Source organism: Oncorhynchus masou, chromosome 6, assembly GCF_036934945.1.
Source record: "Oncorhynchus masou masou isolate Uvic2021 chromosome 6, UVic_Omas_1.1, whole genome shotgun sequence".
Classification (NCBI taxonomy): Eukaryota; Metazoa; Chordata; class Actinopteri; order Salmoniformes; family Salmonidae; genus Oncorhynchus; species Oncorhynchus masou.
Genome location: NC_088217.1, coordinates 81,374,932 through 81,402,061, shown reverse-complemented (window position 1 = coordinate 81,402,061; position 27,130 = coordinate 81,374,932). Strand labels below are relative to the sequence as shown.

At 43.1% G+C, this 27,130-nt stretch overlaps 1 protein-coding gene across 1 annotated transcript; it reads right to left on the bottom strand.

Moving 5' to 3' along the window:
* Positions 1-335: 335 nt before the first annotated feature.
* On the bottom strand, positions 336-23,570 carry LOC135542785 (actin-related protein 2/3 complex subunit 2-B). The gene is made up of 10 exons (XM_064969979.1): positions 23,340-23,570; positions 22,297-22,331; positions 22,061-22,173; positions 20,097-20,142; positions 18,882-19,068; positions 17,173-17,266; positions 14,636-14,762; positions 14,183-14,283; positions 13,653-13,753; positions 336-1,404 (listed from the first exon to the last, which is right to left on the bottom strand). Exons 1-10 carry the CDS (start codon positions 23,411-23,413, stop codon positions 1,383-1,385), a joined length of 900 nt encoding a protein of 299 aa, XP_064826051.1. The 5' UTR covers positions 23,414-23,570; the 3' UTR covers positions 336-1,382.
* Between the last annotated feature and the right edge of the window lie 3,560 nt (positions 23,571-27,130).

Below are 27,130 nucleotides of genomic sequence, written 5' to 3'. Positions count from 1 at the left end.
AGGTATCGACAGGTAGCCTAGCGGTTAGAGAAGCCAGCAACCGAAGGGTTGCCAGTTCGAATCCCGGGTCTTAAGGGAAAAATCATGCAGGACGTTAGCTGGCAATGGGAGGATTGCAGGTATCAAATCCTAGATGCCATCGCCTGCTGTTGCGCCCTTGAACAGGGCACTTAACCCCCACAATTGCGCCGTAGTATGGCAGCCACCTTCTCCAACCTGTATGTGTACCTTTTTGTCTTTCGGAGGAGTTGGGATAAAGTGCAAGTCACATTTCCGTGGACAAATAAAGTAATGTTAATGTGAGATTAAGGACTGTGAAACCACAACACAGAAAATAAGGATTTTTATAAGACTGGTTTATTTTTCCAATGACAATGGTACAGACAACATGGCAGCATAGAGAGGAAGGAAGGAGAAAGAGAGGGGTTCTGAAGTCATGGACACCCCCAGGGAGGGAGGGAGCAAGGAGGGGTTCTGAAGTTATGGACACCCCCGGGGAGAGAGGGAGCAAGGAGGGGTTCTGAAGTTATGGACACCACCAGGGAGGGAGGGAGCAAGGAGGGGTTCTGAAGTTATGGACACCCCCAGGGAGAGAGGGAGCAAGGAGGGGTTCTGAAGTTATGGACACCACCAGGGAGGGAGGGAGCAAGGAAGGGTTCTGAAGTTATGGACACCACCAGGGAGGAAGGAAGGAGAAAGAGAGGGGTTCTGAAGTTATGGACACCACCAGGGAGGAAGGAAGGAGAAAGAGAGGGGTTCTGAAGTTATGGACACCACCAGGGAGGGAGGAAGGAGAAAGAGAGGGGTTCTGAAGTTATGGACACCCCCAGGGAGGGAGGAAGGAGAAAGAGAGGGGTTCTGAAGTTATGGACACCACCAGGGAGGAAGGAAGGAGAAAGAGAGGGGTTCTGAAGTTATGGACACCCCCAGGGAGGGAGGGAGCAAGGAGGGCTTCTGAAGTTATGGACACCCCCAGGGAGGGAGGGAACAAGGAGGGCTTCTGAAGTTATGGACACCCCCAGGGAGGGAGGGAGCAAGGAGGGGTTCTGAAGTTATGGACACCACCAGGGAGGGAGGGAGCAAGGTAAAGAGTACCAAATGGAGTAAAAGATATCGTATCAAAACATCATATTTTTTTAATATATATATATATATATTTATATAGGACTAATAATTATCTTTTAACTATGCAAAGCAAGGAATGCCCTTTTTATTTGTTTAAGCCTCGATTTCTACTAAGAGACAACTTTATTTAAAAAAGACAGGATGTACACGCGCTGGGCGGGGCTTTCGGGGCCTGTGAATCTGTCCAATGTGGAGTCGAGTCTCAGTGTGGCACGATTGGGCATGTCCAGGGGTCAGAGTGCGCGTGTGGACCAGCCTCAGCGGGAGAACGTCTTGCCCCTGAAAACAGACATAAAAAACAGTTAGCCAGAAATCAATTAAAACGTCTTGCCACACAGACACTTTATTGGCAGCTCGCCCTGAAGCCTTTTCTACAGAGGGCTTGGCATTACTGCTTCTAGGTTTTATTCCGTCAACGTTTGACAGGAAAACCCTCTTGCCACGAGGTCCAAGGTAGGCTCCTCGCTGGCGCTGACTAGGTGACAAACTTGTTGAAATGTTGCAGTTGAAAGATATAGTTGATAGCTGAAGGTACATACAGTGCCTTCATAAGGTATTTATACCCCTCAACTTGTTCCACATTTGTTGTGGTGCAGCCTGAATTCCAAATATAATTCCCCCCCTCGATCTACACACAATACCCCATAATGTCAAAGTGAAAACATGCTTATTTTACACATGTATTGAAAATGAAATACATGGGGCCTCCCGAGTTGCGCAGTGGTCTAAGGCACTTCATTGCAGTGTTTGAAGCGTCACTACAGACCCGGGTTCAATCCCAGGCTGTGTTACAACCAGCCGTGACTCGGAGTCCCAAAGGGTGGCACACAATTGGCCCAGTGTTGGGGAGGGTTTGGCCGGGGGAGCTTTACTTGGCTCATTGCGCTCTATAGCGACTCCTTGTGGCGGACCGGGCACCTGCAGGCTGACTGTCAGTTAACCTTTTGCGTGTAGGGGACAGTATTTTCGTTTTTGGCTAAAAAAACGTACCCATTTAAAACTGCCTATTTCTCAGCCCCAGAAACTAGAATATGCATATAATTGTCAGATTAGGATAGAAAACTCTAAAGATACTGTCTGTGAGTATAACAGAACTGATATTGCAGGCAAAAGCCTGAGGAAAATCCAATCAGGAAGTGCCTCTTATTTTGAAACCTCTCTGTTCCTATGCATGCCTGTCCTCCATTTAAAGGGATATCAACCAGATTCCTTTTTCTATGGCTTCAGTCTTTAGACAGTTTCAGGCTTTTATTTTGAAAGATGAGCGTGAAGGATCACATTGCGTAAGTGGATAGGTAGGGGCTCTGAGTGAGTTTTTGCACAACTGAGTAAAGCCGCCATCGTTCCTCCCGCTGTTCTTAAAAAACCTACACAGTCGGTTGATATATTATCGAATATATATTTTAAGAACATTGAACATTGATTATAAAAAAGTTTGACATGTTTCTGTGGACATTATGGATATTATTTGGAATATACATCTGCATGGTCGTGACCGCTCTTTCCTGTGGATTTCTGAACATAGCGCGACAAACAAACGTCGGTATTTTGGGTATAAAAATAACCTTTATGGAACAAAAGGAACATTTGCTGTGTAACTGGGAGTCTCGTGAGTGAAAACATCCGAAGATCAAAGGTAAACGATTCATTTGATTGCTTTTCTGATTTTCGTGACCAAGCTTCCTGATGCTAAGTGTACATGATGTTATGCTATCGATAAACTTACAAACACTTGGATTGCTTTCACTGTAAAGCATAATTTCAAAATCTGAGGCGACAGGTGGATTAATAAAAGGCTAAGCTGTGTTTTGCAATATTGCACTTGTGATTTCATGAATATTTTTTAGTAATATTATTTGACTGTTGCGCTATGCTATTTGCTGACAAAAATGATCCCGCTAATGGGATGGGTAGCACCAAGAAGTTAGTGTGTTTCCTCCAACACATTGATGCAGCTGGCTTCCGGGTTAAGCGGGCGGGTGGAAGCGTGGTTTGGCGGGTCATGTTTTGGAGGACGCATGACTCGACCTTCGCCTCTCCCGAGACCATTGGTGAGAAAAGGGGGGTAAAATAAAGAAAAAAACATATACAGTACCAGTCAAAAGTTGGGACACCTACTCATTCCAGTTTTTAAAAAAACAAAATTTTTCTAAAAAGGTACTATTTTCTACATTATGGAATAATAGTTTAGACATCAAAACTATGAAATAACATAGAATCATGTAGTAACCAAAAAAAAAAGTTTATATATATATATATCAAAATATATTTTATATTTGAGATTCTTCAAAGTAGCCACCATTTGGCCTTGACAGTCTTTGCACATTCTTGGCATTCTCTCAACCAGCTTCATGAGGTAGTCACCTGGAATGATTTTCAATAAACAGGTGTGCCTTGTTAAAAGTAAATTTGTGGAATTTCTTTCCTTCTTAACCCTCCTGCTCGAATTGGACTGTTTTACAAATTCTCTCTGAAAAATGTTGTTCATTTAACCTGATTCTCATAAGGTTCCATGACTTCGTCCATATAGGGCATCTGAACACACAAAATACTTGTTGACCCAGAGTTACCTTTGCTGCAGAGGATAAGTTCATTAGAGTTACCAGCCTAGGAGCATTGTGGGTGTTTAATTGAACTTTTGTACACCTATGGCGTTTCCCGGTCAAATTTGACCAGTCATTACACCATAGTACCCTCCAAGCTCGTCATCAAGCTCGAGACCCTGGGTCTCGACCCCGCCCTGTGCAACTGGGTACTAGACTTCCTGACGGGCCGCCCCCAGGTGGTGAGGGTAGGTAACAACATCTCCTCCCCGCTGATCCTCAACACTGGGGCCCCACAAGGGTGCGTTCTGAGCCCTGTCCTGTACTCCCTGTTCACCCACGACTGCGTGGCCACGCACGCCTCCAACTCAATCATCAAGTTTGCGGACGACACAACAGTGGTAGGCTTGATTACCAACAACGACGAGACGGCCTACAGGGAGGAGGTGAGGGCCCTCGGAGTGTGGTGTCAGGAAAATAACCTCACACTCAACGTCAACAAAACTAAGGAGATGATTGTGGACTTCAGGAAACAGCAGAGGGAACACCCCCCTATCCACATCGATGGAACAGTAGTGGAGAGAGTAGCAAGTTTTAAGTTCCTTGGCATACACATCACAGACAAACTGAATTGGTCCACTCACACAGACAGCATCGTGAAGAAGGCGCAGCAGCGCCTCTTCAACCTCAGGAGGCTGAAGAAATTTGGCTTGTCACCAAAAGCACTCAAACTTCTACAGATGCACAATCGAGAGCATCCTGGCGGGCTGTATCACCGCCTGGTACGGCAACTGCTCCGCCCTCATCCGTAAGGCTCTCCAGAGGGTAGTGAGGTCTGCACAATGCTTCCCCGGGGGCAAACTACCTGCCCTCCAGGACACCTACACCACCCGATGTCACAGGAAGGCCATAAAGATCATCAAGAACAACAACCACCCGAGCCACTGCCTGTTCACCCCGCTATCATCCAGAAGGCGAGGTCAGTACAGGTGCATCAAAGCTGGGACCGAGAGACTGAAAAACAGCTTCTATCTCAAGGCCATCAGACTGTTAAACAGCCACCACTAACATTGAGTGGCTGCTGCCAACACACTGACACTGACTCAACTCCAGCCACTTTAATAATGGGAAATGATGTAAATATATCACTAGCCACTTTAAACAATGCTACCTTATATAATGTTACTTACCCTACATTATTCATCTCATATGCATACGTATGTACTCTACTCTATATCATCGACTGCATCCTTATGTAATACATGCATCACTAGCCACTTTAACTATGCCACTTTGTTTACATACTCATCTCATATGTATATACTGTACTTGATACCATCTACTGTATCTTGCCTATGCTGCTCTGTACCATCACTCATTCATATATCCTTATGTACATATTCTTTATCCCCTTACACTGTGTATAAGACAGTAGTTTAGGAATTGTTAGTTAGATTACTTGTTGGTTATTACTGCATTGCCGGAACTAGAAGCACAAGCATTTCGCTACACTCGCATTAACATCTGCTAACCATGTGTATGTGACAAATAAAATTTGATTTGAAAAAAGAAATGAATGGGTGAGACTACAATTAGTGTATAAAATTGAGTTCAGGCACATGCCCATTCATCAGATGGACACACTTCCTATCCCAGAACCCCACATGCATGTATGTTTGAGCACACACACACACCTCACTCCCCTTCTTGGCTTCCATGGCAACCCCCACAGGAACCTTTCCCCAACAGATATCTTTCTCCCATGGGAACCACACTTGTTGGCATTCTCACAAACAATCGCAACATTGTTTCAATAATGTATAGAACTTCTCACAGCTCTGGTATATAAAGCTTTTGAGGCCTTGCTCACAATCCATTCTGTGGCAGCACAATGACCAAACGATATACTATGTGAGGTTCTTGATCATAGCTTTCATCATGACACTGGTGAGGAGAGTCCTTGTTAAAGTTTGACACAAAGTAGTCTGTGATAAATAGCACAATATGTTTCATCTGAATATTTGTTAGTCAAAATAATCCATACATTATGCTTTTTTTTAAACTCAAATGAGTTGTATGAGCTCAGGTCAATGAGGCCTTACAGGCCATAAATTGCAAATAGAAGTTCAAAACGTGTAATGTTCACAAGAACTTTAGTTGATAAAAAGATCCAACAACATCAGGTGATAATAAATGTATTATTATTGATTCATAATCCACTATAAATGGGGACGGTTGTTTTGGACTGGGAAAACAGAATTAATTAACATGAAATGAACACAACAGGAGGGTTAAGGCCCTTGAGCCAATCAGTTGTGTTGTGACAAGGTAGGGGGATATACAGAAGATAGACCTATTATGGCAAGAACAGTTCACATAAGCAAAGAGAAATGACAGTCCATCACTACTTTAAGACATGAAGGTCAGTCAATGCGGAACATTACAAGAACTTTGAACGTTTATTCAAGTGCAGCCGAAAAAAAACATCAAGCACTATGATGATACTGGCTCATGAGGACCGCCACAGGAAAGGAAGACCCAGAGTTCTCTGCTGCAGAGGATAAATTCATTACAGTTACCCGCCTCAGATTGCAACCCAAATAAATGCTACAGAGTTCAAGTAACAGACATCAACTGTTCAGAGGCGACTGAGTGAACATGGTTGAATTGTTGCAAAGAACCCACTACTAAAGGACACCAATAAGAAGAGACTTGCTTGGGCCAAGAAACACAAGCAACGGAAATCTGTCCAAATGTGAGTTTCTTTTTTCCAACCACCGCGTCTTTGTGAGACGCAGAGTAGGTGAATGGATGATCGCCGCAATGACTGACCTTCATGTCTTATAGTAATGAACTGTCATTTCTCTTTGCTTATATGAGCTGTTGTATTGCCCCAAACATAACACTTTTTTTGTATTCAGGACAAAAATGGAATTGCTTTGCCACATTTAAGCATTACTTTAGTGCCTTGTTACAAACAGGATGCATGTTTTAGAATATTCTTATTCTGTACAGGCTTCTTTCTTTTCACTCTGTCATTTAGGTTAGTATTGTGGAGTAACGACAATGTTTTGATCCATCCTCACTTTACTCCCATCACAGCCATTAAACTCTGTTTTAAAGGCACCATTGGACTCACTGTCATATCCCTGAGCAGTTTCCTTCCTCTCTGGCAACTGAGTTAGGAAGAACAGCTGTATCTTTGTAGTGACTGGGTGTATTGATACGCCATCCAAAGTGTAATTAATAACTTCACCATGCTCAAAGGGATATTCAATGTCTGCTCTGTACATTTAAAGCCATCTACCAATAGGTGTCCTTTGCAAGGCATTGGAAAACCTCCCTGGTCTTTGTGGGTGAACCTACGACTGAGGGACCTTACAGAATTAATTGTATGTGGGAAGTACAGAGATTAGGTAGTTATTTTAAAAAATCATGGACTAAGCACATTTCTACTCATGAACTTTTAGGCTTGCCATAACAAAGGGGTTGAATCCTTATTGACTCATGACATTTCAGCTTTTCATTTTTTATTGTAAAATAATAATTAAAAACATAATTCCACTTTGACATTATTGGGTATTGTGTGTAGGCCAGTGACATTTAAAAATATATATATTTTTGCAATTTAATCCATTTTAAATTCAGGCTGTAACAGAAGATAGGGGCGGCAGGGTAGCCTAGTGGTTAGAGCGTTGGACTAGTAACCGGAAGGTTGCAAGTTCAAAACCCCGAGCTGACAGGGTACAAATCTGTCGTTCTGCTCCTGACCAGGCAGTTTATTTATTTTTTATTTCACCTTTATTTAACCAGGTAGGCTAGTTGAGAACAAGTTCTCATTTACAACTGCGACCTGGCCAAGATAAAGCATAGCAGTGTGAACAGACAACACAGAGTTACACATGGAGTAAACAAGTCAATAACACAGTAGAAAAAAAAGTCTATATACATTGTGTGCAAAAGGCATGAGGAGGTAGGCAAATAATTACAATTTTGCAGATTAACACTGGAGTGATAAATGATCAGATGGTCATGTACAGGTAGAGATATTGGTGTGCAAAAGAGCAGAAAAGTAAATAAAAACAGTATGGGGATGGGGTAGGTAAATTGGGTGGCTATTTACCGATAGACTATGTACAGCTGCAGCAATCGGTTAGCTGCTCAGATAGAAGATGTTTGAAGTTGGTGAGGGAGATAAATGTCTCCAACTTCAGCGATTTTTGCAATTCGTTCCAGTCACAGGCAGCAGAGAACTGGAACGAAAGGCGGCCAAATGAGGTGTTGGCTTTAGGGATGATCAGTGAGATACACCTGCTGGAGCGCGTGCTACGGGTGGGTGTTGCCATCGTGACCAGTGAACTGAGATAAGGCAGAGCTTTACCTAGCATGGACTTGTAGATGACCTGGAACCAGAGGGTCTGGCGACGAATTAGTAGCGAGCCCCAGCCGACTAGAGCATACAGGTCGCAGTGGTGGGTGGTATAAGGTGCTTTAGTGACAAAACGGATGGCACTGTGATAAACTGCATCCAGTTTGCTGAGTAGAGTGTTGGAAGCTATTTTGTAGATGACGTTGCCGAAGTCGAGGATCGGTAGGATAGTCAGTTTTACTAGGGTAAGTTTGGCGGCGTGAGTGAAGGAGGCTTTGTTGCGGAACAGAAAGCCAACTCTTGATTTGATTTTCTATTGGAGATGTTTGATATGAGTCTGGAAGGAGAGTTTACAGTCTAGCCAGACACCTAGGTACTTATAGATGTCCACATATTCAAGGTCGGAACCATCCAGGGTGGTGATACTAGTCAGGCGTGCGGGTGCAGGCAGCGAACCGTTGAAAAGCATGCATTTGGTTTTACTAGCGTTTAAGAGCAGTTGGAGGCCACGGAAGGAGTGTTGTATGGCATTTAAGCTCGTTTGGAGGTTAGATAGCACAGTGTCCAAGGACGGGCTGGAAGTATATAGAATGGTGTCGTCTGCGTAGAGGTGGATCAGGGAATCGCCCACAGCAAGAGCAACATCATTGATATATACAGAGAAAAGAGTCGGCCCAAGAATTGAACCCTGTGGCACCCCCATAGAGACTGCCAGAGGACCGGACAACATGCTCTCCGATTTGACACACTGAACTCTGTCTGCAAAGTAGTTTGTGAACCAGGCAAGGCAGTCATCAGAAAAACCGAGGCTACTGAGTCTGCCAATAAGAATATGGTGATTGACAGAGTCGAAAGCCTTGGCAAGGGCGATGAAGACGGCTGCACAGTACTGTCTTTTATCGATGGCCGTTATGATATCGTTTAGTACCTTGAGCGTGGCTGAGTTAACCCACTGTTCCTAGGCCGTCATTGAAAATAAGAATTTGTTCTTAACTGACTTGCCTGGTTAAATAAAAGGTTAAAAAAAATAATATAAAGAAAGGTGGAAAAAGTGAAGGGAATACTTTCAGAAGGCACTATAGATTAGGGCCGACAATAGTCGACTGGTCAATTGTTTGGTTGATAGTATTGAAATACAGGCCTAAGTAAGTTACGGTATTAAGACTAAACAGGATGGGCTGTTAGTCGACCTTGATTTCTTTAGTCGAGCAGTAGTAAAACATTATTTTAAATCATGGTGTACAAGACACCCGTCTGATTGGTGCCTGTCTGGGTGGACTGATCCATTGTGGAGGCCTTGGGGATGGCACAGTCCAGGACGTGCTACTGGAATTGTATATGGTTACATTATGTAAGAACGGTGCAACAGAAAATAAAAAGATCATTTTATAACAAATGTGCTTTCTCCCGTGTTGGATAGTGGTCATGGTTGTGAAACACAGTGTGCTGTATCTACAGAAATATGACAATAAGACAGAAATAAAATAAATACTTATGTTGCCTGTGAGTGTAAAAACCGACTGACACCGTGAGCACCAAGCCTCACATAACAATTTCACAAATTCAGCTGTTTTTAATCTTTGCTATGCTGAAATAAAGGCTATACACTTTTCATTTACACCAGCCTCTAGTATTACTTAGGGTTGTTTACACGGTTACAAATTGCCTGAAATTATATTTCCAATAACCCTCCTTTCTCTTATTGTTATTATAATAATTTATGTCTATCATTAGTAGGCTTAGGATAGCAGCCTTGTATAACCACCATCAGACCTGTAGGCCTAAGAGCTTATCCTGTTTAGTCTTAATACCGTAACTTGCCTGTATTTCAATACTTGAATAGGCTACTGTATCAATCATTTATTCTTTCATGTCATGACACAGCAAACCATTCCATTTCGGAAATTGCATTCACGAATACAACTGTTTAGTCCTTGCTGCAATAAAGACTTTACAAAAAAAAAGTTGGCACACAGATCTAATATGGACGCAGAGCTTCCTAACCACCATCCAATAGGTCCCCTCTCCAACCCTGTTCCCGGAGAACTACCATCCTATAGGTCCTCACTCCAACCCTGTTCCCGGAGAACTACCATCCTATAGGTCCTCACTCCAACCCTGTTCCCGGAGAACTACCATCCTATAGGTCCTCTCTCCAACCCTGTTCCCGGAGAACTAGCATCCTAAAGGTCCTCTCTCCAACCCTGTTCCCGGAGAACTAGCATCCTAAAGGTCCTCTCTCCAACCCTGTTCCCGGAGAAATACCATCCTATAGGTCCTCACTCCAACCCTGTTCCCGGAGAACTAGCATCCTATAGGTCCTCACTCCAACCCTGTTCCCGGAGAACTAGCATCCTATAGGTCCTCACTCCAACCCTGTTCCCGGAGAACTAGCATCCTATAGGTCCTCACTCCAACCCTGTTCCCGGAGAACTAGCATCCTATAGGTCCTCACTCCAACCCTGTTCCCGGAGAACTAGCATCCTATAGGTCCTCACTCCAACCCTGTTCCCGGAGAACTAGCATCCTATAGGTCCTCACTCCAACCCTGTTCCCGGAGAACTAGCATCCTATAGGTCCTCACTCCAACCCTGTTCCCGGAGAACTAGCATCCTATAGGTCCTCACTCCAACCCTGTTCCCGGAGAACTAGCATCCTATAGGTCCTCACTCCAACCCTGTTCCCGGAGAACTAGCATCCTATAGGTCCTCACTCCAACCCTGTTCCCGGAGAACTAGCATCCTATAGGTCCTCACTCCAACCCTGTTCCCGGAGAACTAGCATCCTATAGGTCCTCACTCCAACCCTGTTCCCGGAGAACTAGCATCCTATAGGTCCTCACTCCAACCCTGTTCCCGGAGAACTAGCATCCTATAGGTCCTCACTCCAACCCTGTTCCCGGAGAACTAGCATCCTATAGGTCCTCACTCCAACCCTGTTCCCGGAGAACTAGCATCCTATAGGTCCTCACTCCAACCCTGTTCCCGGAGAACTAGCATCCTATAGGTCCTCACTCCAACCCTGTTCCCGGAGAACTAGCATCCTATAGGTCCCCACTCCAACCCTGTTCCCGGAGAACTAGCATCCTATAGGTCCTCACTCCAACCCTGTTCCCGGAGAACTAGCATCCTATAGGTCCTCACTCCAACCCTGTTCCCGGAGAACTAGCATCCTATAGGTCCTCACTCCAACCCTGTTCCCGGAGAACTAGCATCCTATAGGTCCTCACTCCAACCCTGTTCCCGGAGAACTAGCATCCTATAGGTCCTCACTCCAACCCTGTTCCCCGGAGAACTAGCATCCTATAGGTCCTCACTCCAACCCTGTTCCCGGAGAACTAGCATCCTATAGGTCCTCACTCCAACCCTGTTCCCGGAGAACTAGCATCCTATAGGTCCTCACTCCAACCCTGTTCCCGGAGAACTAGCATCCTATAGGTCCTCACTCCAACCCTGTTCCCGGAGAACTAGCATCCTATAGGTCCTCACTCCAACCCTGTTCCCGGAGAACTAGCATCCTATAGGTCCTCACTCCAACCCTGTTCCCGGAGAACTAGCATCCTATAGGTCCTCACTCCAACCCTGTTCCCGGAGAACTACCATCCTATAGGTCCTCTCTCCAACCCTGTTCCCGGAGAACTACCATCCTATAGGTCCTCTCTCCAACCCTGTTCCCGGAGAACTACCATCCTATAGGTCCTCTCTCCAACCCTGTTCCCGGAGAACTACCATCCCAGCGCTCCATAACATTTCTTGATCTCCAGTATTTACTACAACTAGTCAAATTTATTCCAGACATCTGACTTCCCTTTTATCTCCTGCACAACCAGTAAACATTCCCATTTCCAGTTTGTCACATCCTCGGCATCCATTTTGCTGTCAAGTGTGTTATGGTGTTCAGAGTTTGTTAGAACCAATTTATTGATGTGGTTATGATATGCTATAGGTCAGGCCCTATTGGTCACGTGCATGCAAAGCATACATGTGTCACGTAAAGAGAGCAAGGGTTGAGGGAATAAGCAATATACACAGTGTTGATGTGTGGTGGTTGCTGCAGTAGAGAGGATAGAGAGAGAGAGACAAAGGGTGTTCGTCAGTTGCTCAATGTTTTTTGTTTTTTTAACAGAGCAAGTCTGAACCAGGCCCGGCACAATCAAATCAATTGCGGTCGGACTCCCTCTAGTCATTTGTGTCTTAATTATTTAATCAAACAGTTTGCGTAAAGCATTAGACAAGCTCAATATATATAGTTGATTTGATTAAGACATTTGATGAGTCTATATGGAAAAATACACGTTTAAAAATGTTGACCAATAGATTGGTCAAAAGAACAGACAACTCTTGGTCAACACACAAAAAGGTCAGCACATATGGCCTCCATGCAGGAGTAAAAAATACAGATACCACACCTTCCAACTAAATGTTGACCCAACTATGTCAACTACCGCTGACTAAATCCCAGATTGTGAAACAAGAGTACACCCCTGCTTCCTTCCACCCAAAGCGGAGCTCCCTGAGGAACAGTGGCATAGAATTCCCCGGAGTCACAGTTAAATATTCACATTTAGACAAGGCCTCTTCTGTTTCAGACAGAGAGGGGGAGTGCTGGTCAGATCCACAGATCCCACACAGCAATAGGGACCAAACTGAGTGTGTGAGTGAAGGGAGCTTGTAAAAATTCCACCTGAGCCCACTTCAAAAACAGCACTGCTCGTGTCAAAGCAGTTCTAGTAGTACACACACAATGAACACAACTGTTGAAACAAGACAGCCCTCACAAACACCGTAGCCTACAGACAAGAACATTACTGGAGGGTTCTAAGGAATCTGTAGAAGCTATTATTTTATCAGCTTCTAAGGAATCTCTACAATCCATTATCAGTTGTGGTTTGGGTGAAGGCTGCAACTTGGTACCAGAGACATAGAGAGAGTACACACTTCCACCCTGGCTCTCTCTCTTCATCTGACTGCTGTTCACCACACAGGCGCTGCTGAGTGTGTTCGGTGTTGGTATTTAATTAAGAAAGGAATGTCGAGGTGGGCGAGGGACGTGAAAACATTTCACACAAACTAAAATAATGCATTATCAGGGACAATAAGATCTGGGGACATGGTGAAAGTAGCCAGTGTGCTTCAATAAATGATAACAGATTAACTGATCTCTGAGAACAGGCTACACTCACAGGCACACACAGCAGGGTGAACTTCCCATATGACTTGTTTTTAAGGACAGAAGTGTCCTACAGGCAGTGCTGCTCGAGTCAACGTTAGGTCACCCACATCCCAGTGAACCCAATGGCTGGCAGTGGAATAAGTCAGACCTGGGTCCAATTAGTATGTTAATTTTTTCAAATACTTTGAGCGTTTTGTTCGAGCATTGGCTGGAGTGCCAGGTGGGCGGGGCATGCACTTTTGGGACTATTCCATTTGTTCCAGACAAGCTCAATTAAGCACAGTCCAGGTATGGGACCATATTCTAAAAGCATCCGAGAGCAGGTGTGCCGATCTAGGATCCCCTCCCACATAAACATGTAATACCATTCATAGTGAGCTAAAAGGCTAAACTGATCCTAGATCAGCACTCCAACGCTGGAGTGCAGAGCAGCAGTAACTTACGACATGGTCTTCATCTCCTTCTTCTCAGCGTCGGGTCGAGCCCTGTTCAACACCTTGAGGAAGTCAGAAGTCTTAGCCCTCATACGTGTGTGGATGTAGGCCTGGAAGGGGGGGGGGGGGTGGACGACACAGGGACATACCTTAATACACACCTACTGAACCAACAGCTCACTGACATGCACACTAATTGACCTCAACTCATACCGTGCAGGAATCTGAAAAGCACATATTTACACGCCCGTAACTGTTTACGATGGAAAGCCCATCAGATACCTTTATGATCACAGACTGCAGGGTTTTACCATGCTAGTGCCCGTAAAGTTATTCCCTCAACCGTTGCTTCATCTATGTCCAGAAAACTGGTCCTTTACTACCATGTAAAGGTATGGTAGGGCCCTAGTAAGGGCAATAGTTAGTGCTCATCAAGGAGCACTATATTGGGTAGTGCAGGTATAGTAGTGTCCTAGTTAGGGCAGTGCAGAAGTTGGGACTAATAGGGTCCTAGTTAGTATACTAGTTAGGGAAGTCACCTTGGAGCACTTTATGTGGTAGTGCAGGTAGTCCCTGAAGGTGTGGATGAGGTTGATGGTGTTGTCTCTGGCGTTGGCGTTGGTGTGACGTGGGAACAGGACTGAGAGGACAGGATAAATAACACACATTACCACACAGACATTGGAATTAGGCTGATGACTGACCTGATATTCAAGCTAATGTTTGTGTATGATCATCCACTGACTACTTTCTATCATGTCACTAGCGTTGGAAAACAACTAATTAATTGCATGTCTAGTTTAAGTTAAAATATATATATATTTAACAGTCACAATTCAGCTCTAGGCACCTTCTTGTACAGTAAACCCATGTAACCACAGGAAGGCCCAACATCCCATTTGGAAGATTCCAGGAATCAGAATAGAATAAGCAGAAAATGCAGAATCCTCCAACCAGGATTTCTGGAAAACCTGGGAATGGTTGGTACAGACCGAAGGTGATGTAGCCGATGTTGTCTCCAACGGCGGCGTCAGTGTCCTTCAGCTCCAGGGGCGGCTCCCGGTGGCTGAATAGAACCTGGGGGGCAGTGTGACTGGCTCGCCGACCCTCCTTAAACTCCTACACACAGAGACCGAGAGCGCAACACAGACAGACAGTGAGACACATACAGAGTGTGACACAGACTAAGGTTGTCCATGACAAATACCTAATAGTGTAGAAAGTAAATAAGGTATTTCATAAATCATTTGCACAGACATGGAGGTGATGGGGTTTCTGCATTACTGTAGTGAACTACCTTTAGGCAACAGTGCAAAGATACTTTGGCAACCTTTCTCCTTTCCACAACCATATGGACAACTACATACTGTATTGTAATTACATCACTTTGTACCGTACATAGTAGAGGTCGACGGATTATGATTTTTCAATGGCGATACCGATTATTGGAGGATCAAAAAAGCCGATACCGATTAATCGGCTCATTTTTTTTACATGTATTTGTAATAATGACAATTATAACAATACTGAATGAACATTTATTTTAACTTAATACATCAATAAAATCAATTTAGCCTCAAGTAAATAATGAAACATGTTCAATTTGGTTTAAATAATGCAAAAACAAAGTGTTGGAGAAGGAAGTAAAAGTGCAATATGTGCCATGTAAGAAAGCTAACGTTTAAGTTCCTTGCTCAGAACATGAGAACATATGAAAGCTGGTGGTTCCTTTTAACATGAGTCTTCAATATTCCCAGGTAAGAAGTTAAGTTTGAGTTATTATAGGAATTATAGGACTATTTCCCCCTATACCATTTGTATTTCATTAACCTTTGACTATTGGATGTTCTAAAAGGCACATTAGAATTGCCAGTGTAACAGTATAGCTTCCGTCCCTCTACTCGCTCCTCCCTGGGCTCGAACCAGCAACACAACGACAATTAGAGCGTGTTAACTAGCTAGCCATTTCACTTACACAAGCCTCATCTCGGGAGTTGATAGGCTTGAAGTCAAAAACAGCGCAATGCTTGACGCACAACGAAGAGCTGCTGTCAAAACACACGAAAGTGCAGTTTGAATGAATGTTTACGCGCCTGCTTCTGCCTACCACCACTCAGTCAGATACTTGTATGCTCAGTCAGATATGCAACACAGGTTACGCTAGATAATATCTAGTAATATCATCAACCATGTGTAGTTAACTAGTGATTATGATTGATTGTTTTTTATAAAGAAGTTTAATGCTGTAAGGTTGCAAAATTAGATCCCCTGAGCTGACAAGATGAAAATCTGTTGTTCTGCCTCTGAACAAGGCAGTTAACCCACCGTTCCTAGGCCATCATTGAAAATGTGTGGATCGAGCACTCAACAAGACGAGCAGTCATTTGAAAGAGTAACAACATTTCAGCGAGACAACTCAATGGCCAAATCCATTAACGCCAAGATAATGGAATTCGTTGTCCTTGACAACCATTCTCTGTCGTAGGTGATGCTTTCGCCGACTGGTCGAGCACCGATACACACTACTAAGTGTGCTATTTTTCAGATGTTGCCCTACAGGAGTTACACAGTAATCGCGTCACTGCTATTAGCTTCACGACTGACATTTGGACCAGCGATATCAGCATATTGAGTCTGACAGCACAGTGGGTCGACGAGGATTTCAGCATGAGGAAGGTCATATTTCATGCTCATGAATGTGCTGGTTGTCATACTGCTGCTGCCATTTCAATGGCATTGAGAACATGTTTGAAACATGGAAACATGAACACACTAGCTAGCTCCATTCAAAACAACTGACTGGAGAAATAAGCTGATCAACTGCAGCCGTGAAACCCTCTGTCACGGCATTGAAACGCCTGCTCAACAAAACTGCCGACACAGGCTGTGAACAAGCGAGTCGTGGCATTCTCTCTTTACTGTGTCGCCACCATGCTCGATGCCATGTACAAGGATCACTACTTCCATGCAGACAAGAGACAGGGTTTATGTGAAATGTTACACAGCTGGACAAGATAGAGACAGTGACAGTGCGCACCGAGGAAGAGAGGCCACAGACAGAGCTGAAACTTCACTGCTTGACATGTATTATGAAATCATGGTTGAGAATGAAACGACTGAACAAATGAACAACGAAACAGCACAGCAAGTAAGTGAAATAAATTAGTTTTGATTATGTTTTACTGGTAATGGGGACATAAGTACAAATCGTTATTTACAATGACGGCCTATACCGGATAACGCTGGGCCAATTGTGCACCGCCCTATGGGACTCCCAATCACGGCCAGATGTGATACAGCCTGGATTCGAACCAGGTACTGTAGTGACGCCTCCTGAACTGAGATGCATTGCCTTAAAAACACACATGGATGCAGCATTCTAACTAATTAATTAACTGTACTAGAATGCTTAAAAGGCCACTAAAATGTTAAATATCGGTATTGGTTTTTTTTGGCAAGGAAAATATAGGATATCAGCCAAAAATGTCATATTGGTGCATCACTACTTGAGAGAGAAATATTGTTTCACCTGCATGAACACTTTCCCAAGGATGACATCATCGTCGTCTTTGAACACAGTGCTGAACACCACCGTCACTCTGTCCTTCTTGGCCTCCAGATACCTGAGGACAAACACAGAAACATGTCAACAACCAGTAGTCAACTTGGTGACATGGAATACTGGCAGTAAAAAAAGGTTTCTTGGATTTAAAAATATATACAGTACCAGTCAAAGGTTTAGACACCTACTCATTTAAAGGTTTTTCTTCTCTTTTTACTATTTTCTACATTATAGAATAATAGTGAAGACATCAAAAATATTACATAACACATATGGAATCATGAAGCAAAAAAATCAAAATATATTTATATTTGAGATTCTTCAAAGTAGCCACCTTTTGCTTTGAGGACAGCTTTGCACACTCTTGGCATTCTCTCAACCAGCTTCATGAGGTAGTCACCTGGAATGCATTTCAATTAACAGGTGTACCTTGTTAAAAGTTCATTTGTGGAATTTCTTTCCTTCTTAATGCTTTTGAGCCAATCAGTTATGTTGTCACATGGTACGGGTGGTATACAGAAGATAGCCCTATTTGGTAAAAGACCAGGCCCATATTATGGCGAGAATAGCTCAAATAAGCAAAGAGAAATGACAGTCCATCATTACTTCAAGACATGAAGGTCAGTCAACACGGACATTTAAACTTTGGAAGTTTCTTCAAGTGCAGTCGCAAAAACTATCAAGAGCTATGATGAAACTGGCTCTCACGAGAACCGCCACAGGACAGGAAGACCCAGAGTTACCTCTGCTGTAGAGGATAAGTTCATTAGAGTTACCAGCCTCAGATTGCAGCCAAAATAAATGCTTCAGCGTTCAAGTAACAGACATTTCAACATCAACTGTTTAGAGGAGACTGTGTGAATCAGGCCTTCATGGTCGAATTGCTGCAAAGAAACCAACTAAAGGACACCAATAAGAAGAGACTTGCTTGGGCCAAGAAACACGAGCAATAGACTGACCTTCATGTCTTAAAGTAATGATGGACTGTCATTTCTCTTTGCTTATTTGAGCTGTTCTTGCCAAATATGGCCATCTTTTGTATACCCCCCCCCACTCACTACCTTGTCACAACACAACTGATTGGCTCAAATGCATTATGGAATGAAATTTCGCAAATTAACTTAAATAGGCACACCTGTTAATTGAAATGCATTCCAGGTGACTACCTCATGAAGCTGGTTGAGAAAATGCCAAGAGTGTGCATAGCTGTCATCAAGGCATAGGGTGGCTATTTGAAGAATCTCAAATATAACATTTGTTTAATACCTTTTTGGTTACTACACGATTCCATAGGTGCTTTTCATAGTTTTGATGTCTCCACTATTATTCTGCAATGTAGAATATAGTACAAATAAAAACCCTTGATTGAGTAGGTGTTTCTAAAACTTGACCGGTATGTTTTATGTGTTACTCAGTGTTTTCATGGGCTATAGCAGTAAAGGCAAAATTATATATTTCAACAAGTAATTGTTTTGATACCCTACAGGGGTCCTAAAATTCCAAATCAAATAGCTAAATGATCTATGTCATGACCACCTTAAAACAATTCCATGTTTTAGTAGAACCCCCCCACCCAAAGCCTCAGACTTTTTTAGTAGTCAACAACAAATAGCATCCTTGTTTTGTCTATGGTTACTTCTATACATTTTCACCCAGGCAGTGCAGCGGCCACCTACATGGACTCGTCGTCTCTGTAGTGGACCACGGCCCTCGTCTCTCCCTCCTTGCCCTCCTCCTGGAACTTGAAGTACTTCTCAAACACCGAAGCGAAGCAGTTCCTCTTCAGCATGCCCGCCTGGTGGATCACTTCCTCCTTGTTGGCCGGGACCGCATCCAGGTCAAAGAGCAGGGACACGTTGTAGCCTAGGAGACAGCCAATTACAGACAAGATCAGCTATTGTTCGATAGAATTATTAAAACGCTAGAAAACTTCTTAGTAGGAGGTTTACTAACTATGACATGGTGTCAATCTCTGAGGGGAATGGGGGTCAAAACCAGCCTATAGCAAATGACAATAAATACTAATAAAACCCCAATTCTGCATAGACTTTCCAACAAAGTAAACTAAGCAACAAAAAAAAAACAACGTTTTGGCCTAAATGCAAAGTGTTAGACCTGGTGCCAACCAAAGACAGCGTATCTATAGTTTCAATCATGGAGGAGGATATGGGTGCATGATGTTATTTTAATTGAATGTGTCTAAACTTCAGGCTGTGGAAAAAACTAAAGCAGGAAAACAAGAAGCAGTTTCTTATTTACACAGTGATTTACAGTCCCAGCTAGGTGGTGGGACAACCACATATGCTGTATCTCAGTCCCAGCTAGGTGGTGGGACAACCACATATGCTGTATCTCAGTCCCAGCTAGGTGGTGGGACAACCACATATGCTGTATCTCAGTCCCAGCTAGGTGGTGGGACAACCACATATGCTGTATCTCAGTCCCAGCTAGGTGGTGGGACAACCACATATGCTGTATCTCAGTCCCAGCTAGGTGGTGGGACAACCACATATGCTGTATCTCAGTCCCAGCTAGGTGGTGGGACAACCACATATGCTGTATCTCAGTCCCAGCTAGGTGGTGGGACAACCACATATGCTGTATCTCAGTCCCAGCTAGGTGGTGGGACAACCACATATGCTGTATCTCAGTCCCAGCTAGGTGGTGGGACAACCACATATGCTGTATCTCAGTAATAGTTAGCTACATTATTCAGGAAAAATGTACTATCAGCGAAGTCAGTGGTAGTAATACAAGTGTGGGTGTTGGACCTCCGTAAGGGATAGGCTATATGACGCGCTGTCGATAATTCTCTGAGTAGTTGGAGTCATTAACATGGTGACAGTGGAAACTTACATAGGGAGAGTGGACCGTAGTTACATAATACTTACACGCCTCGGGTGAAACCAGGAAGTTCCCATAGACCCGCTTCAGCAGCTGAAAGGAGGGAGGGATTTGGTGTGTTATTATGGACAGTAACAGATAAATGCCCCGACGGAGTCCGACACCAGCTATGCAACATCAGAGAGCCAGAGTGGACTGGTAGAGGTGGATGTCTCAGTGTAGATAATGGTAAGAGGAGATCATAATCCGTCCCCTAAAACAACCCGTCAATGTGGAATCACTGGAACGCAGCCCGAGTTCTGAACAAAAAAGGCAATAATATGCAAATCCAGCGTACACATGTCAAAACAGAGATTACACAACTTCTATTATAAGAAGATGTACTGCAACTCAGTTTCCTCTACAGTAAAACTGCAAGAGTGCACCATTGTGACATGTATTGTGTAAATCTATTATGTAACACGTAAAGCGGAACATTTCTACACGAAAATGTGTTTTGTGGGTTAGTGAAGAAAGGTGACAAGGTGTACCAAATTTACATTGAGTGACTGAAAAGGACAAGGCTTGATTACTTGAACATGTTCTCATAAGGCCACTGTTTTTGCAGTAGTTAAACTAGCTTTCTATACCACTACAATGAAGAACGGAGCTGGAAGTAGGACACAAGGCAATGAAGGTAGACATTCATTTTCTATGGTCAGGTGACAGGACTGGGACATGATTTGGTCCTTTAAAAACACGCCACTGTGCAGCAAGTGATATAGGTGTTCCTTTCCACAGCTCTTTCCCTCCATGATCTTCAAGTGCTTGACAGGTAAAAGCAATACTGTTAAAACCTATCCAGTCCTTTGATTCAGTAGTGCTCACAGAGTGTAAGAAAACAAGGACTGGTAGACTACAGGAAAGCAGTCATGGTGTTCATTAGGCAACATTTAGCTGTCTCAGTCAGCACTTCCTCCTTATAGGGTGAGTCAGAAAGCACTTCCTGTTTCTATAAGAAACCACTGCTGCTGCTTTCTTCTATACATGGTGAGGATGTACAAAGCCCTGACATCCTGTTTTACAGACATTCTCCTTTTCAACAACATCTACTCTGACACATTTTAAACCACAATTGAAGCTATGAGTGCCATGGGTTAGTTTACAAGCATCACATTTTTGTAATTTAGCAGACGCTCTTATACAGAGCAACTTACAGTAGTGAATGTATACATTTTCATCCTTATATATAACTCGTTTCAGGAAACTAGCTGTATGTCGCACGTCACTACTTCACAAGACCGCCATTTGAACATAAAAAAATAATGTATTTTTAGCAAGAAATGCATTCTGGAAGAATGCCTTAATAACAAACTTGTATGCCATATATAAAAACAAATAAAGTTGTTAAATTACGAGCCTTGTTGGTTTAGTCATGGAAAGATACAGCATCCTTCCTGCTAGCAATGATTGGCTGAGAAAAGGAGTGGGCTGGACATGCTGCGAGACGAGTTCGGATTGGTCTGGCATTTGATTGCAAATATGCAGAGGGAGTCCAAAAGTTAAATCTTTGGTTATTTAGTACATAGCCTCACATGTGAATCATTAAAGAGATGGGTGGGGCTAAAGCTTAAAAGGGTGTGAACGATGCTGAATGGGTCTAGACAAAGAAAAGCTCTCTGGTAGGTACCAAAATATTCAAGAGCCATTTTCTCAAAAGTGAGGTTACATGTTTATCAACTTTCAAAGCAGAATTACTTTCCCAATGCTCCTCAGCTGTAGTGTATGATATACCATTTTCTAGCGCCGAGTCTCTACCTTTATCCAATGTAAAAAATGTAAAAAAATCAAATTTTGCTACATAAGACCGAATCGAGCCAGTCGGTCACAAACTGCCCCCCCCCCCCCCTTGGGAATCGAACCCACAACCCTGGCGTTGCAAGCACCATGCTCTAACTGAGCTACACAGGACATATCCATAGGTTGAATGAAGGGCAAGGGAGGTACAGATGCTGGTGTGTGTGTGTGTCACCTCATCAGCTCCGTGCTCCTGCAGCTCCTTGTAGAACTTAAGGGAGATGCTGACCATCAGCTTAGTCTTGTCCCCATCGGGGTTGGAGATGTGGTAGAGGACACCATCGAAATCTACAGTTCAGAGAAAAGCCATCAGTTACAAACAAGCACCCACCTGGACACCTGAAAATAGCATAATATTGTTAAAACTGCATGGTACGGCACAGAAATATTAACCACTAGTCCTTAACTCACCTGCAAATGTCACCTCCACTGCCTCTGGTTTAGTCCTACAAATAGAGGATTATATGTCAAATATGTATAAAACTGAATGCATGATAATATAACAAATTCGGCCATGTTTTGTTGAGTAGGCTTAACTATAGACAACGCTTAATTTGCTGCCAGTATAATAATATTCTGTAGCAGCAGTTACCATGTTGGCATATTTGTGTAAAACCATTTTGGTTTTCGTGAAACTTGCAATTGTATTTCAAGAAACCACTCCTTGGGGTTTAGAAGTTGTCTATAACAGCAGTTCCTCTCCCCAGAGAGTTGCACTGACATGACCCAACTTGGGGATGCTGGAATGCGGAAGAGGCCAGCAACGCGATGGCTAATATATTGCTAGCTATACTCGTTAGCAGCTATCTAGTCTGATTATTCTCTATTCATTTCATTGAACGACTCTAGCTAATACAAGGTTAACCCATAACGATACGTTCACTTTCTCAATTCAAAGCGAGGAGAGATGAAAGCAAACTAGTTAGCTAGCTACTATACTATGAACTAGAAAAGCAGGTTCCCTTTTACTGCGGTGATTAGCATAGCAGCCAGTGATGGGTATAGTTAGCTAGCTAACAATACGGCTGTACATATTTTATGTGAAAGCCACCATCATAATTTAAACATTGGCAGTTCATTGGGACAATAAATGAGAGGATGCCGACAAGCACACGTAAACTATAGTTCGCTTAGCGTTACCCCCTTATTGGGGCTAGACAGTTATTAGATTGGCTTCACCTGCCCAACTAGCCAAAGCTAACCAGTGACAAGACACACCCCATTATTCCGGCTAAGCGATGCCTCTTGCAGAGGCGCGTGCCACTTTATTCAATTACCAGAATATTACTGTACGTGTCAAATATATAGTCCCTGTTCTGTCAATTCCACCAGCCACACATTTTCCATCCATAATTCATTCATTGTCGAGCAAATAATACTGGCCAGACATTAAGATACGGCTACTGTTAGCTATTCGGAAGCTAGCAAGCTAGTCTGGAACAATGATTTCTCACCCATTGGATGCGCCGTCAAATTTCAACGTCAGCGTCTCTTCTATAATCCGGTTGTTGATTTCTAGCAGAATCATTGCAGCGGACTGGGGAATACGTTTTTATCGAAATATAAAATGTTTTAGATCCTTAGGCTTCTTTGTGTCAAATTCTGCAAATGTTTCTTCCCTGACAGACCGCTTCCGCCGAGTCTTCCGTCTGTCGGCTCTTCCGCTTATTTCATTCCGGACCCCAAAGCAAGGTTGCTCACAGCACAGCCTGTAAAATTGTGGCTGATATTGGTCTAGATATAAAATGTGCACAGTGATTGCTTCAATTTTTTTATTATGAACTGGGTGGTTCAAGCCCTGAATGCTGATCGACTGAAAGCCGTGGTATATCACACCGTATACAACGAGTATGACAAAACATTTTTTTTACGCTCTCATGACATTGGTAACCAGTTTATAATAGCAATAAGGCACCTCGGGTGTGTGTGTGGTATATGGCCAATATATCACAGCTAAGGACTGTATCCAGAAACTCCACGTTGCATTGTGCATAAGAACAGCCATATCCCACACCACCTCGGGCCTTATTGCTTAAATAACTGCTCACCTTCATTGTGTGTTTTTGTCAGATAACAAAACACATTTAAATCGTTCATGGTTCCTTCTTACTCCTAGTAATAGACCAACCACATGTTTGTAATGTAGTAGGCTATGTAATGCATATATGAAATATACTGTATATATACAGTATATTTCAAACTTTTGGAAACAGCTACTCATTCAATGGTTTTTCTTTATATTTACTATTTTCTACATTGTATAATAATAGTGAAGACATCAACACTATTAAATAACACATATGGAATCATGTAGTAACCAAAAAATTGTTAAACAAATCAAAATATATTTTATATTTGAGATTCTTCAAAGTAGCCACCCTTAGCCTTGATGACAGCTTTGCACACTCTTGGCATTCTCTCAACCAGCTTCATGAGATAGTCACCTGGAATGCATTTAAATTATTTTGTGTAATTACTGAGCCAATCAGTTGTGTTGTGACAAGGTAGGGGTGGTTTACAGAAGATAGCCCTGTTTGGTAAAAGACCAAGTCCATATTTTGGCAAGAACAGCTCAAATAAGCAAAGAGAAATGACAGTCCATCATTACTTTAAGACATGAAGGTCAGTCAATGCAAAACATTTCAAGAACTTTGAACGTTTCTTCAAGTGCAGTTGCAAAAACCATCAAGCGCTATGATGAAATTAGCTCTCATGAGGGCCTCCACAGGAAAGGAAGATTTACCTCTGCTGCAGAGGATAAGTTCATTAGAGTTAACTGCACCTCAGATTGCAGCCCAAATAAATGCTTCACAGAGTTCTAGTAACAGACACATCTCAACATCAACTGTTCAGAGGAGACTGCATGAATCAGGCCTTCATGGTCGAATTGCTGCAAAGAAACCACTACTAAAGGACACCAATAAGAAGAGACTTGCTTGGGCCAAGAAACACGAGCAATGGACATTAGACTGGTGGAAATCTGGTCCGATGAGTCCAAATTTGCGATTTTTGGTTCCAACTGCTGTGTCTTTGTGAGATGCAGAGTTGGTGAACGGATGATCTCCGCATGTATGGTTCCCATCGTGAAGCATGGATGGGGAGGTGTGATGGTGTGGGGGTGCTTTGCTGGTGACCCTTTACTTGCTTAAATAGCCGACCAATCAGCATGTTACCAACCCGTAGTCAACTTCTGGAAAAAATGGTGTTTGACCAGATACAATGCTATTTCACAGTAAACAAATTGACAACAGACTTTCAGCATGCTTATAGGGAAGGACACTCAACAAGCACAGCACTTACACAAATGACTGATGATTGGCTGAGAGAAATTGATGATGAAATTATCATGGGGGCTGTCTAGTTAGAGTTCAGTGCAGCTTTTGACATAATCAATCATAGTTTGCTGCTGGAAAAACATATGTGTTTTGGCTCTACACTCCCTGCTATAATGTGGAGAAAGAGTTACTTGTCTAACAGAACACAGAGGGTGTTCTTTAATGTAAGCCTCTCAAACATAATCCAGGTAGAATCATGAATTCCCCAGTATAGCTGTTAAGGCCCCTTGCTTTTTTCAATCTTTACTAATGACATGCAACTGGCTTTGAGTAAGGTCATTGTGTCTATGTATGCGAATGACTCAACACTATACACGTCAGCTACTACAACGGCTGAAATGACTGCAACACTTAACAAAGAGCTGCAGTTAGTTTCGGAATGGGTAGCAAGGAATAAGTTAGTCCTAAATATTTTCAAAACTAAAAGCATTGTATTTGGGACAAATCATTCACCAAACCCTAAACCTCAACTACATCTCGTAATGAATAATGTGGAAATTGAGCAAGTTGAGGTGACTAAACTGCTTGGAATAACCCTGGATTGTAAACTGTCATGGTCAAAACATATTGATACAACAGTAGCTAAGATGGGGAGAAGTATGTCCATAATAAAGCACTGCTCTGCCTTCTTAACAGCACTATCAACAAGGCAGGTCCTACAGGCGCTGGTTTGTTGCACCTGGACTACCGTTAAGTAGTGTGGTCAGGTGCCACAAAGAGGGACTTAGGAAAATTGCAGTTGGCTCAGAACAGGGCAGCACGGCTGGCCCTTAAAAGTACACAGAGAGCTAACATTAATGACATGTATGTCAATCTCTCATGGCTCAAAGTGGAAGAGAGATTGACTTCATCATTACTAGGTTTTGTAAGAGGTGTTGACAAGCTGAATGTACCGAGCAGTCTGTTTAAAATACTAGCACACAGCTCGGACACCCATGTATACCCCACAAGACATGGCACTAGAGGTCTCTTCACAGTCCCCAAGTCCAGAACAGGCTATGGGAGGAGCACAGTACTACATAGAGCCATGACTACATGGAACTCTATTCCACATCAGGTAACTGATGCAAGCAGTAGAATCCGTAGAATTTAAAAAGCAGGTACAAATACACGTATGGAACAACGGGGACTGTAAAAGACACACACAAAGGTACAGACACATGCATATGCACACATTGTGATATTGCTGTATGGTGGTATTGAACATTTTGTGTTGTGGATAGGTGGTGTATAGATGCTATATGATGTACAGTTTCATCTTTAGCTTGTTCAGTACAAACATAGTTCACTGTTTTATATTTTGTTTTATACGTAATGTGGGACCCCAGGAAGAGTAGCTGGCAAGGCAGCAGCTACTCTTCCTGGGGTCCCACATTACGTATAAAACAAAATATAAAACAGTGAACTATGTTTGTACTAATGGGGATCCCTAATAAATACAAATACACTGTCAGCGATTTATTTAGAATTCAAGGCACACTTTACCAGCATGGCTACCACAGCATTCTGCAGCGACATGCCATCCGATCTGGTTTGTGGGACTATCATTTGTTTTTCAACAAGACTATGACCCAAAACACACCTCCAGGCTATGTAAGGGATATTTGACAAAGAAGGAGAGTGATGGAGTGCTGCATCAGATGACCTGGCCTCCACAATCACCCGACATCAACCCAATTGAGATGGTTTTGGATAAGTGTGGAGATGTTGTTACCTACCCTCACCACCTGGGGGCGGCCCGTCAGGAAGTCCAGTACCCAGTTGCACAGGGCGGGGTCGAGACCCAGGGTTTCGAGCTTGATGACGAGTTTGGAGGCTACCATGGTGTTAAATGCTGAGCTGTAATCGATGAACAGCATTCTTACATAGGTATTCCTCTTGTCCAGATGGGTTAGGGCAGTGTGCAGTGT

Coding starts and splice junctions, on each gene's coding strand:
- LOC135542785 (XM_064969979.1), bottom strand. CDS start 23,413: ATGATTCTGCTAGAAATCAACAACCGGATTATAGAAGAGACGCTGACG. Junction 20,143..22,060: donor AGGAGCACGGAGCTGATGAG/GTGACACACACA, acceptor CCCTCCTTTCAG/CTGCTGAAGCGGGTCTATGG. Junction 14,284..14,635: donor CATCGGCTACATCACCTTCG/GTCTGTACCAAC, acceptor CTGTCCTCTCAG/TCCTGTTCCCACGTCACACC.